At 39.2% G+C, this 15,185-nt stretch overlaps 1 protein-coding gene across 4 annotated transcripts in view; it reads right to left on the reverse strand.

The window, feature by feature from the left end:
• The window catches only part of ccdc142 (coiled-coil domain containing 142), a 132,604-nt gene that overhangs the window by 21,095 nt on the left and 96,324 nt on the right, over positions 1-15,185 (reverse strand). For all 4 annotated transcript variants that reach the window (XM_051928672.1, XM_051928671.1, XM_051928670.1 and 1 more), the window contains exon 11: positions 4,549-4,726. In XM_051928672.1, the coding sequence (XP_051784632.1) occupies positions 4,549-4,726 (178 nt within the window). The remainder of the gene's footprint in view (positions 1-4,548; positions 4,727-15,185) is intronic.

Genomic DNA, 15,185 nt, shown 5'->3' on the forward strand with positions numbered 1-15,185 from the left:
AGTCATAGTGAAGGCAGAACTTATTTTTTGCCTGTGCGCATCTTTGTGTGTTGTAGCAACTGTTAATCTACCAAATCACATAACTCTGCAGACAGTCACTGGGCTAATTTATACCATGTAGCTTTAATAAATAAAAAAAATCCACAAAAGTATATTTTGTATTTAGATATCTGTCATGTTATCACATTATATTTCTTTTGAATAGGACTATTAAAAATACTGGTCATTAAACTAATGACTCAAGCTTACTTTGGTGAATTAGTTGTAGAACATGCAGTATGCACTCCTTCACTACCCTGTCTGTCATATAAACTGTGTAGTCCTCCGTTTATCTGTAGGGAATCTAGTTTGGACAGTTTAAGTGCAGCAAAGAGAGTAAAGCAAGCAAAAAAAAAAAATGGACAAGAAGTTTAAAAATCAATTTTTAACTACATTTACACATATATCCAACTTAGATCAGGAAGACTAAATTAGTCCTTGTCACCTAAAATTTTAAATGGAACAAAATAACTAATGATCAATATAAAAAAACAATCAAAACAATATTTAGAGAATTTACATAGATACTATCATCACAAAGTGTTTTATATAATCAAAATACAAGGCATTGTGAACCTTCACCTCAGCTGTTTGACTCTACTGGTACAGTAAAAACAGCCCTGTTGCTATTTACCATATGTATAAAAAAAAATCCACATACAATTCACATTGTTTTCAAAATATTTTTAAAGTGCTTTTTCAAATGCATTTTCACATATTGGTTTACAAACTGTACGGAAATATAATTCAAGGCAACTATATAACAATGTTTGATGCTTGGGAAATTAAAACATTGACAAGACCCTGGGAAAATTACTATTATAAAACTAAAATGCATATTACCATACAGTGTATACAGATATCAAGAAATAATAATCGGCATAAAAGAGGATATGGGAATGATCCTGAAAATTCTAAGTGAAATAATGAAAATAATTTTATGTTCATTAACATTGTACATGAGCAGATGAGAAACTACACCAGTAACAATCAGTGTTATTGTCTGATTGACAACTACATTTAGAAAGTAAATGTGCAGTATTTCCAGTAATGTCTGTTTATCATGATTAGCATCTGTTTCAAGACTTAAGACAGTCAAAAACATGCTGAAAAAGATGGACTACAACTATTATTGAGATGATGGATTGGCACAATATCTAAGGCTTATTTCTCCCTTGAACGTAATTCTGCTGAGATGGGCATCAGTCTCCATGTTCCTGAAATGGATTAAGTGTGTTTAAAACATTCTGTATATTTTTGATATATGTGATTGTAAAAACCACACAATGAGTAATAAATGACTAGCTTTATTTCATCGGGCAGCATGCATAATTGGTTCCCTGTCTCCATATAATCTTGACTTCTAATTTAACTGTGTATATTACTAGCCTTATGACCATGGCAGCACAGACTAACAGCACTATGGTAAATTAATCTAACAGGGTGAGGTTTTTTGTTGTAGTGTATGAAAGTTCCAAAGCTTTAAAAGAACTTAAAAAGTTAATCAAATTGCTTATTTAGCACAAGTTTCATTTAGTGTTAGTATCCTCTAAAATAACAAGACAGTTATTAGACTTCTTCCAACTGCAGCTTGTACTATTTAAGACAAGATACACATTAAGTCTTTAATCAGAAGTGCACCTCAGAACTGAAAAATCACACTAGTACTAACACAATGTTTTGGTCTGGATCATGTTTAAATACTGTAATAAGGGAGTTAAAACTGAAAATATAATGCATAGTTTTTGCTCAATGAAAATATAGTTCTGAAGCTTAAAAACTATATTTTTTATTTCTAATTAACTAAAAAAAATTACAACATACAGTGGTGTGAAAAACTATTTGCCCCCTTCCTGATTTCTTATTCTTTTGCATGTTTGTCACACAAAATGTTTCTGATCATCAAACACAGTTAACCATTAGTCAAATATAACACAAGTAAACACAAAATGCAGTTTGTAAATGGTGGTTTTTATTATTTAGGGAGAAAAAAAAATCCAAACCTACATGGTCCTGTGTGAAAAAGTAATTGCCCCCTGAACCTAATAACTGGTTGGGCCACCCTTAGCAGCAATAACTGCAATCAAGCGTTTGCGATAACTTGCAATGAGTCTATTACAGCGCTCTGGAGGAATTTTGACCCACTCATCTTTGCAAAATTGTTGTAATTCAGCTTTATTTGAGGGTTTTCTAGCATGAACCGCCTTTTTAAGGTCATGCCATAGCATCTCAATTGGATTCAGGTCAGGACTTTGACTAGGCCACTCCAAAGTCTTCATTTTGTTTTTCTTCAGCCATTCAGAGGTGGATTTGCTGGTGTGTTTTGGGTCATTGTCCTGTTGCAGCACCCAAGATCGCTTCAGCTTGAGTTGACGAACAGATGGCCGGACATTCTCCTTCAGGATTTTTTGGTAGACAGTAGAATTCATGGTTCCATCTATCACAGCAAGCCTTCCAGGTCCTGAAGCAGCAAAACAACCCCAGACCATCACACTACCACCACCATATTTTACTGTTGGTATGATGTTCTTTTTCTGAAATGCTGTGTTCCTTTTACGCCAGATGTAACGGGACATTTGCCTTCCAAAAAGTTCAACTTTTGTCTCATCAGTCCACAAGGTATTTTCCCAAAAGTCTTGGCAATAATTGAGATGTTTCTTAGCAAAATTGAGACGAGCCCTAATGTTCTTTTTGCTTAACAGTGGTTTGCGTCTTGGAAATCTGCCATGCAGGCCGTTTTTGCTCAGTCTCTTTCTTATGGTGGAGTCGTGAAAACTGACCTTAATTGAGGCAAGTGAGGCCTGTAGTTCTTTAGACGTTGTCCTGGGGTCTTTTGTGACCTCTCGGATGAGTCGTCTCTGCGCTCTTGGGGTAATTTTGGTCGGCCGGCCACTCCTGGGAAGGTTCACCACTGTTCCATGTTTTTGCCATTTGTGGATAATGGCTCTCACTGTGGTTCGCTGGAGTCCCAAAGCTTTAGAAATAGCTTTATAACCTTTACCAGACTGATAGATCTCAATTACTTCTGTTCTCATTTGTTCCTGAATTTCTTTGGATCTTGGCATGATGTCTAGCTTTTGAGGTGCTTTTGGTCTACTTCTCTGTGTCAGGCAGCTCCTATTTAAGTGATTTCTTGATTGAAACAGGTGTGGCAGTAATCAGGCCTGGGGGTGGCTACGGAAATTGAACTCAGGTGTGATACACCACAGTTAGGTTATTTTTTTAACAAGGGGGCAATTACTTTTTCACACAGGGCCATGTAGGTTTGGATTTTTTTTCTCCCTAAATAATAAAAACCATCATTTAAAAACTGCATTTTGTGTTTACTGGTGTTATATTTGACTAATGGTTAAATGTGTTTGATGATCAGAAACATTTTGTGTGACAAACATGCAAAAGAATAAGAAATCAGGAAGGGGGCAAATAGTTTTTCACACCACTGTATACACAAAGCATATATGTCTTCCGAAATTATTTCTGCTAATAGTATTGTCTTGACAAAACACTATGTAGGTAAACTACAAATAACACCAAAGCATTTGAAAAACAAATAAATCCCAAATGAAGGGAGGCATACCACTTATAATAATTTCTTCTAGCCAAGAGGAAAGAGTTAAAGCTACTATAGTTTTACTAATCTTAATTCCCAATACGAAAGACAATACTGATGTAGTGGCTAGAAGTGCTATATCATTGGCTAGATTGAATGGCATGAGTATGGGTTAAGCATGTGAATGTGCTCTGTATTGGGCGGGAGACTTATTCCAGGGTATGTCCCTGCGTATACTCAATGTAGACAGGACAGGCTCTAGATCCCAGTGAGCCTCACCTAGCCTATGTGGTTTCAGAAGATGGCTGGAAGATGTATTGATGGAAATGTAATATAACCAGTCAACTACACAGAAATACTTTAATACAAAGTCCTATGATTTCATAATCATGCATTCAAAAATGTATTAATGAAATGCAGTGTTTCATATGGCTTAATATACATTCTGCTTACAGAAACCAGAAACTGCAAATTAGCCTACTGTGAATGTAGGTGTATGTGTGAGCAGAGGAATGGCGTAGAGCAAGTTAAAACAATTCTGTATACATCATCCTAGACACTTTGAAGTTAAAGCTAAATAAGTTCTGTTTTTAGGCATTAAGAAATTATACAATATTATCAAAATGAGAATATGCCACCTCTGTCAAAACACTTCAATGTTGTTTCAGTTTGCTGTAAACAGTCAACTTCAAATTATATAAGAAATGAAGATGCACACAGATATACTATATGGTCATGTACTGTTAAGAGATAGACATAAAAGAAGGTTTAAGTACAACTAATGTTAACAGGACAAAAGCTAATAGTAAGTTATTTCGAAAATTGATAATATACATATACTTTAGCTCTCCACACCTTTGAAAATGTATAAAATTTATTCCAGACCAATGTAACATTTCAAATGTTAGGCACTGCAGATGCATGACTTAACAGCAAGCAATTCAAAAATTAAGCTTTACCTGAACTTTATTTTCATTTTTAAAATATGGTCCATCCAAGCTTCCATGAAAGCTGTCATTGCTTCTGTTAATGGTGGTACTTGGGCTTCATCAGGCAAAGGCTGTATCCCTTCCAAGACCTGACCAATCACAGTCTGAGCAGCAGATGATGCATAATCACTAGGGCTGTTTGGCAACTCTAGGATAAAACAAAATGTAATACAGACCTCAGAATATGCGTAAAAGTTCATGCATTAAACACTAAAGCTGATGTCACATTACACCACTTCTAGTTGGAGAGAATGTCGACTGATGATCTTGTCATCTAAGTATGTCACACCACATGACTAGGAATTATAGGATATGTCATATAAAGAGGCCATGTGATGATGGACTGAGTCATTGGATATGTCAGACTACATGACTGGAAGTCAAGAGATCTCATGATGACGGTCTCAGACGACAGTTGCCAAGATTATGTAAATGAAGTCTATGACAGAAAATTTCTGCATGTGATTTGACAGGTCTTTTATTTAGTGAGTTCTCTGTTGAGTACTGCTGAAAGTTGGTGTTATAGCTTGGATGCCAATCCTAGATTCAGAGACAGTAATGTAGTATGGATAAGTAAAATTAGCCTCTCTTTCGTGTGTAAATGTTTTTTCTTATCTTTACTCATCACAAAACACTGAAAGTTAGCAAATAACCACCACAATTTTGTATTTTTTTTTTTGTCAAAACCATGTGACTAGTTTCATCATCATTACAAAAAAGATGCTATATTCCACAAAGGATTTTTAAATAAACTTTGTATTAGACCTTTCAAGGTTTCCCAATGATAAACATCTATATATATATAATTCACTAAGTCCATGGCAAGCAAGACCAAGCCCCGCCCACCAACAATTCACTAAGCAGCCGACCATGGCATACACACTACAGGGCCAACAATTCGCGCGAGAGCGAAAGCATTTGCCAAGAATGTTTTCATTAATCAAGAACGAAAGTTGGAGGTTCGAAGATCACATACCGTCTTAGTTCTGACCATAAACAATTGCGACTGGCGATTCGGCGGCGTTATTCCCACTGGCACTGGCATGCCTCTGCATAAAGTCAAACTTAAAATCGGTTCGGTCGTCATGCTAGAGTGTAAAACAATCACAGCTGCTACCTCACAAACTGTTCTTATTCCCCAGATTTCCCTGACCCCATCAGATTCAAATTTGCCTTTTACTTTTACACGCAGACAATTTCCTGTTAGATTAGCCTTTGCAATGACAATTAATAAGGCGCAAGGACAAACTTTCAAAATGATATGCCTGTATCTGCCAAAACCAGTTTTCAGTCACGGACAATTGTATGTTGCTCTCTCCAGAGTTCCATCTTTAAATTCACTCACAGTCATATCCTCAAACCCACCCCATCTGGACAACTGTATCATTCAGGAAGTGTTCACCCATCAATACATAATTATGCGACGTAGTATATTCGTCTTGATTTCAGCCTGTACATTAAAAAATTCAAATTTTGAAAAGGGTGTAAAGATTTTTAATCTTCTGTGAATATGAATTAATATACATAGTAATACATAAACAAAACCTTAGCAAATACAATAAATCTTGCTAAATATATCATTAATTACATATTAATTATATTATCCAACACTTACAATTACAATAATATTACATCATGTTTTATATGTAATTTGGACACTCACAGAACATTTTGAATAATATACAGTAATCCCTCGCTACTTTGCGGTTCACTTTTCGCGGATTTTATATGTAAGCATATCTAAATATATAACACAGATTTTTCGCTGCTTCGCGGGTTTCTGCGGACGAGTCTTTTTACTTCTGGTACTTGCTTCCTCAGTTGGTTTGCCCAGTTGATTTCATACAAGAGATGCTATTGGCGGATGGCTGAGAAGCTACCCAATCAGAGCACACAGTTAAGTTCCTGTGTGCTGCTGATTGGCTCAGCGACGGAGTGTTGCAGTAACCAGGAAGTCTCATCTCACTCATTCAGCATTAACGTGCTACTGCTTCAGGGGCCATGTCCAAGCGCCAACAGAAGATGCAAATGATTGCAGAAAAGGTAAAAGTTTTGGATATGTTGAAGGAAAGGAACAGCTACACCGCTGCAGGACACATTACAGCATCAATGAGTCCACGATTCTTTTTATTTAAAAAGGAGGAAAAGCATATAAGATCTACGGCCGCAGTGTCCTTTAACCAGGGCGCAAAATGAGTTGCAAGTGGACGTGATAAGGCTGTAATCTGGATGGAATCTGCTTTAGGAATCTTTGCAACAAGGTCGACGACGTCATGACCGCCTACAAGCTGCAACGTGTACTTCGCTATACAGTAAGTGTAAACTTATCTACCGATTTCATATTGCGTGATAAGGCAGTAGTCTGGATGGAATCTGCTTTAGGAATCTTTGCAACAAGGTCGATGACATCATGACCGCCTACAAGCTGCAACGTGTACTTCGCTATACAGTAAGTGTAAACTTATCTACCGATTTCATATTGCTTAGCAGTTGTCCCTGTTATTAATAGAGTAAAGGGTGGGTTGTAAACAATACAGGGAGGGTTTAAAAACGTCCAAATACACGTTAAATAATTAAATAAATATGGTGTCCCTACTTCGCGGAAATTCAGTTATCGCAGTCGGCCTTGGAACCTATCTCCCGCGATAAGTGAGGGATTATTGTACATTCAAATCAGAATATATTTTCCATCTCTCATACAATGTGAAAGGAGTTGGCAAAAATAGTGTCTAAATTATGTATACAGTCACAGTTCTAAACAGTTTTGGTGTTAATAGCATGCAGGCTGATTGGGAAAAAATTTACTTACTGTTAAATGATTTAAAAATAGTTATCAAAAATACACTGTAGCTTTTGGAGGATAACATTCTCTTGTGCTAGTAGGTTTTCATTTAAATAATTACAAATTTGTCTACCATATTTTCCTTTTCTCATTAACAGGCTAAACAAGTAAAAAAGGTACTCCTGTACCAGTGTGCACTCTCTAGAAACACTAGAAAAGCTCTTGCATTTATTTTCTCTTGCTGATCTTGGATTTTTTTTATACTAATACTGAAAGTAAGAACACCACAGACTGTTAATTTACAGACAAGTACCTGTCAGAATGAAAATACAAAGCTATCTTGTTCGACTCACTCTTTTTTTCATTTTCCAGTAGGTTGGTAAAGGACTTAGGTCACTATAAGACCGTGACTATTAGATCTCATAAAATTACTAATTCATAACTTGTGAGATGCATGAATTTAACATCTTGAAGGTATTACTCTTGTGTTAAATTGGTAGTTGGGGAATAATAATAATTGTTGTCTCTAGTTTGTATGTTTTTATTGAGGTCTTATTTGCATGAAGTTCAATAAATGAAGACCCAGGCTGATGACTTCATAATGGAAAAAAACATATTGGCTTTCATAGTTCACTGGGGTAGCACAGTGATTACTTCTACTGCATCACTCACTGATCCAGTGTCCTGAGGTCGAATCCCAAACCTCCATTTTACCTGAGTGGAGCTTACATGTTTCCCTTGCGTTTGAGGTTTCCACATATATGACAATGACATGCAGGCTTAATTAACTGGCACTTCTAACTTGGTTGGTAACTCTAAATTGGCACAGTTTAAGTGGATATGGTAAGTATGTATGTGTGATCTGTAAAGAACTGGCACCCTGTCCATGGCTGTTTCTTACTTACAGTCAGTGTTGCCAGGATAAGCTATGGACCCCAGCAACACTGGGATGGGATGGATGGATGGATGGATCTTTATTAATCCCCAAGGGAAAATTCACAAGACTTTATTGTAGTAATGCTGGGGACAATGCAGGAAATTATCCCTAGACTCTATAAGTATGCTCACAAACAGAGCCACTAAAATCAAGTCAAATCTAGTTTCACCAATTAGCTGACCTCACAGTATGTCCTTAGAGTGTGACAGGAATCAGGAGAGCTCAAATATAAATGGCAGAAAATACAGGGAACACAAAAACCTCCACAAAATGCACCCCAGACAAGCAGTCATGTCAACCATAGTGCAAAGCTACTGTAAACACAGCACACTATGAACATAATTTTGTCTGAATTCATTCAGCACTGTGGCTGCTCTAAGATTATAAATTATTATTTTTAGCATCTATTTACATATAGAATACAATAACAATGTTTGAATTCCCATCTGTCGACATTCAAAAAATTTTGGCTGTATTTTAAATGTGGTTCTAAAATTATGCAATGTAAACCTTTATACAGCATGAGAAAATACTAGGAAAACTAACAGTGCATAACCAAAATTAATACATTGTCATATGTTATAAATTTAAACTCATCTGTTCGAAATTCTCGAATCATCAATTAAATATATAAAGTGTTTTAGCAACCACTTCAAAATAACATTCTTGCTCTGCTACATAAAAATTTTTCCATGAATTTATTGTGTAACACTATTCTTATTCTCTCTCTGTGTAACTTTGACTTACTGCATTTATCAAAACACCTTGCCCTTAAAGCAATTGTTCCATGAAATTAACTACAGAATACATACACATTGTTATATTCTTTAACAGAGCATCTGCTTTTGTAAGCACTTCTATGAACTTAGTGGAAGACTTGAATTCTTTGTCAATTTAAATCAATAAAAACTTTTAAAAGATTTTCATATCACCCTGCATGCAGAATGCTGCACTTGTCAACACTAAATTATATTTTTAAGCATTCTGAACATTCTCGATTTATTTTTCTTAAATAAAAATGTGGCATATTTGCCCACAGAATTTCCATTTGCTAGATATTCTTTGTTTATTGCTTGGTAGATTTTAGAGATCAGAGTGCATAAAACTCCCAGAAGAGCTGCTGTCCTGATGGTGGAAAGACTATGGCACCAACAATTATGCAATCAACCAACAACTTTGTAGCTTAAACTCCAATGCCATATCCACTGTGCAACACTGTGCCTAACTTACTTCAGTACCAAAGTGAATAATGTACAGCATATCAGAAAAAGTAATATGAGCACAGATCCGTGAGGAATTCCACCGATACTTTCAACCTGTGCTCAACCTACTCCCCTTGTCTACACACTTTTTACCCACTGCAGAAAAAACAGCTTGAAATTGAGTTTAAGTAACTTCTGAAGTCAATGGCTTCTAGCTTCAAGATTCATCTGTGCTGTGGAACCGTAATGAACACTGAACAGCGTAAGTTAGTTATGACATACAAGTCTAATGGAGTGGCTTGACATGATTGTTCATAAAAATATACAAACAGCAGCAATTTGGATTTATTACACAGGTATTCTATTATTGTTTTCTTACATCAGTTTCCACAACCTTGAAATTAAGTAAGACTTAATGATCTATGATTATAAAGAACCATTTTGTAGGCCTAGCTGCAGGGGAAGACATTTGGAGCACTGGTCAATGTTCAGTGTTTCAAGGGAAATGGAGCCTTAGATTATCAGACCAGGAAAACATTTTTAATATGGAATTTTCTAGTTTTGATTATTATGTGACAGCTGTAGCATCATCCTCTCATTCTATTTGACAGGAGCAGAACCTGACATTGTGTTATGCTGCTGCTGTAGCCCATGTGCCTTATTTATGTTAGCTTGAAAAAATCTTAGCAAACTTCCACAGTCCATTCTAATTAACATGGAGTATTCTCCCACAGAACTGACACTCAGTGGATGTTTTTTGTTTATTACAAAATACTCTTTAAACTGTAGACTTTATTATGTTAACATTACAGGTATGCAGCTGTTTGAGATAGTTCAACCATCACTACCAATAAATAACACCTCAGTCAAAGACTTTTAGATCAAGTATCTTGACAATTTTAATGCTTGTTAAACAACTACTAAATGTACTTAATAAAGTGGCCTCTCTGAATAAATCCTTATTATTACCATAAAAAGTAACATACATCACTTTAGAAAAACATAAAAATTGCTATGTCTTAGTTAAGTAAATGACACTAATAAAAAAAAAAAAACAATAGCTCTGTGCTGCCAAGACAGGTAATAGTCCCACACAATTCTAAATTGGATTGGGTGGATGGGAGATATTATGTTAATCTCTTTTTGTAACTGTCATTTGTTTGTTTAATTTATGTGTGTCACTGTATCTTGTACTTCACTGTAGGTTTCTGCACTGGAAAACTAGCAACGAAACATTTCAGTGTATTGTAAGGTATAACAACAATAAACTAAAGTGAACTGAAAACCTGAAAAGTTTCTTTCACTTGAGCAATATTAAACTATAGCTATCACACACAGAATTTTACTCTGTGGCATAAAGTACATTCTCACAATGTCTGATGAATTTGGATCATAGCTCCAATGTTGCAGAGATCATTACTTCTGTTCTCATTTGTTCCTGAATTTCTTTGGATCTTGGCATGATGTCTAGCTTTTGAGGTGCTTTTGGTCTACTTCTCTGTGTCAGGCAGCTCCTATTTAAGTGATTTCTTGATTGAAACAGATGTGGCAGTAATCAGGCCTGGGGGTGGCTACGGAAATTGAACTCAGGTGTGATACACCACAGTTAGGTTATTTTTTAACAAGGGGGCAATTACTTTTTCACACAGGGCCATGTAGGTTTGGATTTTTTTTTCTCCCTAAATAATAAAAACCACCATTTACAAACTGCATTTTGTGTTTACTTGTGTTATATTTGACTAATGGTTAAATGTGTTTGATGATCAGAAACATTTTGTGTGACAAACATGCAAAAGAATAAGAAATCAGGAAGGGGGCAAATAGTTTTTCACACCACTGTATATAGCATTGTACAAACCAGATAAATAAGTAAAGAAGATTACAACAGTGAATTTCAGAAAAAAAAAAAACAGACCACATAATTGATGGTCTCACACACACACACATACAGGTTACATGAGCATCTTGACAGAGAAGTAAACAGAGAAAGGTAATAAAGTCAAGTAGAGCTAAAAGCCTTCCTGAACAGATGAGTTTTGAGTTGTTTTTTTAAAAGAATTCATGGAGTCAGCTGACCTGATTAATTTCAGTAGGTCATTCCAGAGTCTGGGCACTATACAGCTGAAGGCCCTGACACCCATGGAGTGTAGATTAGTGTGGGGTACAACAAGATTGCCAGAATCAGAGGACCTTAGTGGGCGGGCAGGCACATAGTGATGGAGAAGGTCACTGATGTAGTTTGGGGTGAGGTTATTTAAGGCTTTGTAGATTATTAGTAGGATTTTATATTCGATTCTTGTGGGTCGGTGGGGGGAGTACTTCGAAGACTTCCTCAATCCCACTAACATGCCTTCCAATGAGGAAGCAGAGCCTGGGGACTCGGAGGTGGGCTCCCCCATCTCTGGGACTGAGGTCACCAAGGTGGTCAAAAAACTCCTTGGTGGCAGGGCCCTAGGGGTGGATGAGATACGCCCGGAGTTCCTCAAGGCTCTGGATGTTGTAGGGCTGTCTTGGTTGACACGTCTCTGCAACATCGCATGGACATCAGGGACAGTGCCTCTGGATTGGCAGACTGGGGTGGTGGTCCCCCTCTTTAAGGGGGACCGGAGGGTGTGTTCCAACTACAGACGGATCACACTCCTCAGCCTCCCTGGAAAAGTCTATTCGGGGGTTCTGGAGAGGAGGGTCCGTCGGATAGTCGAACCTCGGATTCAGGAGGAACAGTGTGGTTTTCGTCCTGGTCGCGGAACAGTGGACCAGCTCTATACCCTTAGCAGGGTCCTGGAGGGTGCATGGGAGTTCACCCAACCAGTCTACATGTGTTTTGTGGACTTGGAAAAGGCGTTCAACCGTGTCCCTCGGGGAATCCTGTGGGGGGTGCTCTGAGAGTATGGGGTACCAGACCCCCTGATAAGAGCTGTTCGGTCCCTGTACAATCGGTGTCAGAGCTTGGTCCGCATTGCCGGCAGTAAGTCGAACCCGTTTCCAGTGAGAGTTGGACTCCGCCAGGGCTGCCCTTTGTCACCGATTCTGTTCATAACTTTTATGGACAGAATTTCTAGGCGCAGCCAGGGTGTTGAGGGGGTCCGGCTTGGTGGACTCAGGATTGGGTCACTGCTTCTTGCAGATGATGTTGTCCTGTTTGCTTCATCAGGCCGTGATCTTCAGCTCTCTCTGGATCGGTTTACAGCTGAGTTTGAAGCGGCTGGGATGGGAATCAGCACCTCCAAATCCGAGACCATGGTCCTCAGCCGGAAAAGGGTGGAGTGCCCTCTCAGGGTTGGGAGCGAGATCCTGCCCCAAGTGGAGGAGTTCAAGTATCTCGGGGTCTTGTTCACGAGTGAGGCAAGAATGGAGCGTGAGATCGACAGGCGGATCGGTGCGGCCGTCCGCAGTGATGCGGGCTCTGCATCGGTCTGTCGTGGTGAAAAAGGAGCTGAGCCATAAGGCAAAGCTCTCAATTTACCAGTCGATCTATGTTCCTACCCTCACCTATGGTCATGAGCTATGGGTAGTGACCGAAAGAACGAGATTGCGAATACAAGCGGCTGAAATGAGTTTTCTCCACAGGGTGTCTGGGCTCTCCCTTAAAGATAGGGAGGGAAGCTCAATCATCCGGGAGGGGCTCAGAGTAGAGCCGCTGCTCCTCCGCATCGAGAGGAGTCAGATGAGGTGGCTCGGGCATCTGATCAGGATGCCTCCTGGACGCCTCCCTGGTGAGGTGTTCTGGGCACGTCCAATCGGGAGGAGGCCCCAGGGAAGACCCAGGACACGCTGGAGGGACTATGTCTCCCGACTGGCCTGGGAATGCCTTGGGATTCCCCCGGAAGAGCTAGAAGAAGTGGCCGGGGAGAGGAAAGTCTGGGCATCTCTGCTCAAGCTGCTGCCCCCGCGACCCGACCTCGGATAAGCGGAAGAGGATGGATGGATGGATGGATGGATATATTCGATTCTGTAAGACACAGGGAGCCAGTGAAGACGGAACAGGATGGGTGTGATGTGCTCGCTGCTGCTGGTTCGAGTAAGGACTCTTGCAGCTGAGTTTTGAATAAGCTGGAGCTGTGATAGAAGATTAGAAGGGGCACCTGCCAGTAGGGAATTACAATAAATTGATGTGGGATGTGATAAAAGCATGGACAAGTTTCTCAGCATTAGAGAAGGAGAGGAAGGAGCGAACACGGGATATGTTACGGAGGTGAAAGTAAGAGTTTGTTAATGTGATTTATGTGGGCGGAATAAAAGAGGGAGGAATCAAAAATGACACTAAGATTTTTTACAGTAGAGGCAGGTCTGATGACATCACTGCCAAGATAGACTGGGAAGGAGCTCATTTTATTAAAATAAAAAGGTTAACCACGACTGCCACCAGTACTGTTAGCCAACAGAGTGCTGGCAGAAATTGGGCTACTGTTGGCCAAATAAGGAGAAGAAGAGGGGGAGACGTGTCCGGAGGCAGCAGGAGAGGAGGAAAGTAAAGAGAGTGGAACTAAGGGTAGGAACTTTGAATGTTGGCTGTATGACTGGTAAGGGGAGAGAGTTAGCAGATATGATAGAGAGAAGGAAGGCTGATATATTGTGCGTGCAAGAGACTAAATGGAAGGGGAGTAAGGCCAGGTGGACTGGAGGTGGATTCAAATTGTTCTATCATGGTGTGGACGGGTAGAGAAATGGGGTAGGGGTTATTTTGAAGGAACAATATGTCAAGAGTGCTTTGGAGGTGATAAGAGTGTCAGACAGAGTAATGATTACGAAGCTGGAAATTGGAGGTGTGATGATGAATGTTGTTAGTGCATATGCCCCACAAGTTGGGTGTGCGATGGTTGAGAAAGAAGATTTTTAAAGTGAGTTGGATGAAGTGATGAACAGTGTGCCCAAGGGACAGAAAGTGGTGATTGGAGCAGATTTCAATGGACATGTTGGTGAAGGGAACAGTGGAGACGAGGAGGGTAGGTATGGTGTCAAGGAGAGGAATGAAGGTGGTCACATGAAAGTGGATTTTGCCAAAAGGATGGACATAGCTGTGGTGAATACGTATTTTAAGAAGAGGGAGGAACATAGGGTTACATACAAGAGTGGAGGAAGATGCATAGAGGTAGATTACATCCTATGCAGAAGAGCTGATCTGAAGGAGATTGAAGACTGCAAAGTGGTGGCAGAGGAAAGTGTAGTTAAGCAGTATAGGATGGTGGTCTGTAGGATGATGTTGGAGATCAAGAAGAGGAAGACAGTGAGAGCAAAACCAAGGATCAAATGGTGGAAGTTGAAAAAGGAAGTCTGCACGGTTAAGTTTAGGAAGAAGGTGAGACAGGCACTGGGTGGTAGTGAAGAGTTACCAGACAGTTGGGAAACTACAGCAGATATAGTAAGGGTGACAACAAGAAGGGTGCTTGGTGTAACATCTGGACAAAGGAAGGAGGAAAAAGAAACCTGATGGTGGAATGGGGAAATACAGGAAAGTATACAGAGGAAGAGGATGGGAAAGAAGAAGTGGGATAGTCAGAGAGATGCAGAAAGTAGACAAGAGTACAAGGAGATAAGGCGCAAGGTGAAGAGAGAGGTGGCGAAGGCTAAAGAAAAGGTGTATGATGAGTTGTATGAGAGGCTGGACACTAAGGAGGGAGAAAAGGACCTGTACCGATTGGCTAGACAGAGGGACCAGGCAGGGAAAGATGTGCAGCAGGTTAGG

The sequence above is a fragment of the Erpetoichthys calabaricus genome, chromosome 5, assembly GCF_900747795.2.
Source record: "Erpetoichthys calabaricus chromosome 5, fErpCal1.3, whole genome shotgun sequence".
Classification (NCBI taxonomy): domain Eukaryota; kingdom Metazoa; phylum Chordata; class Cladistia; order Polypteriformes; family Polypteridae; genus Erpetoichthys; species Erpetoichthys calabaricus.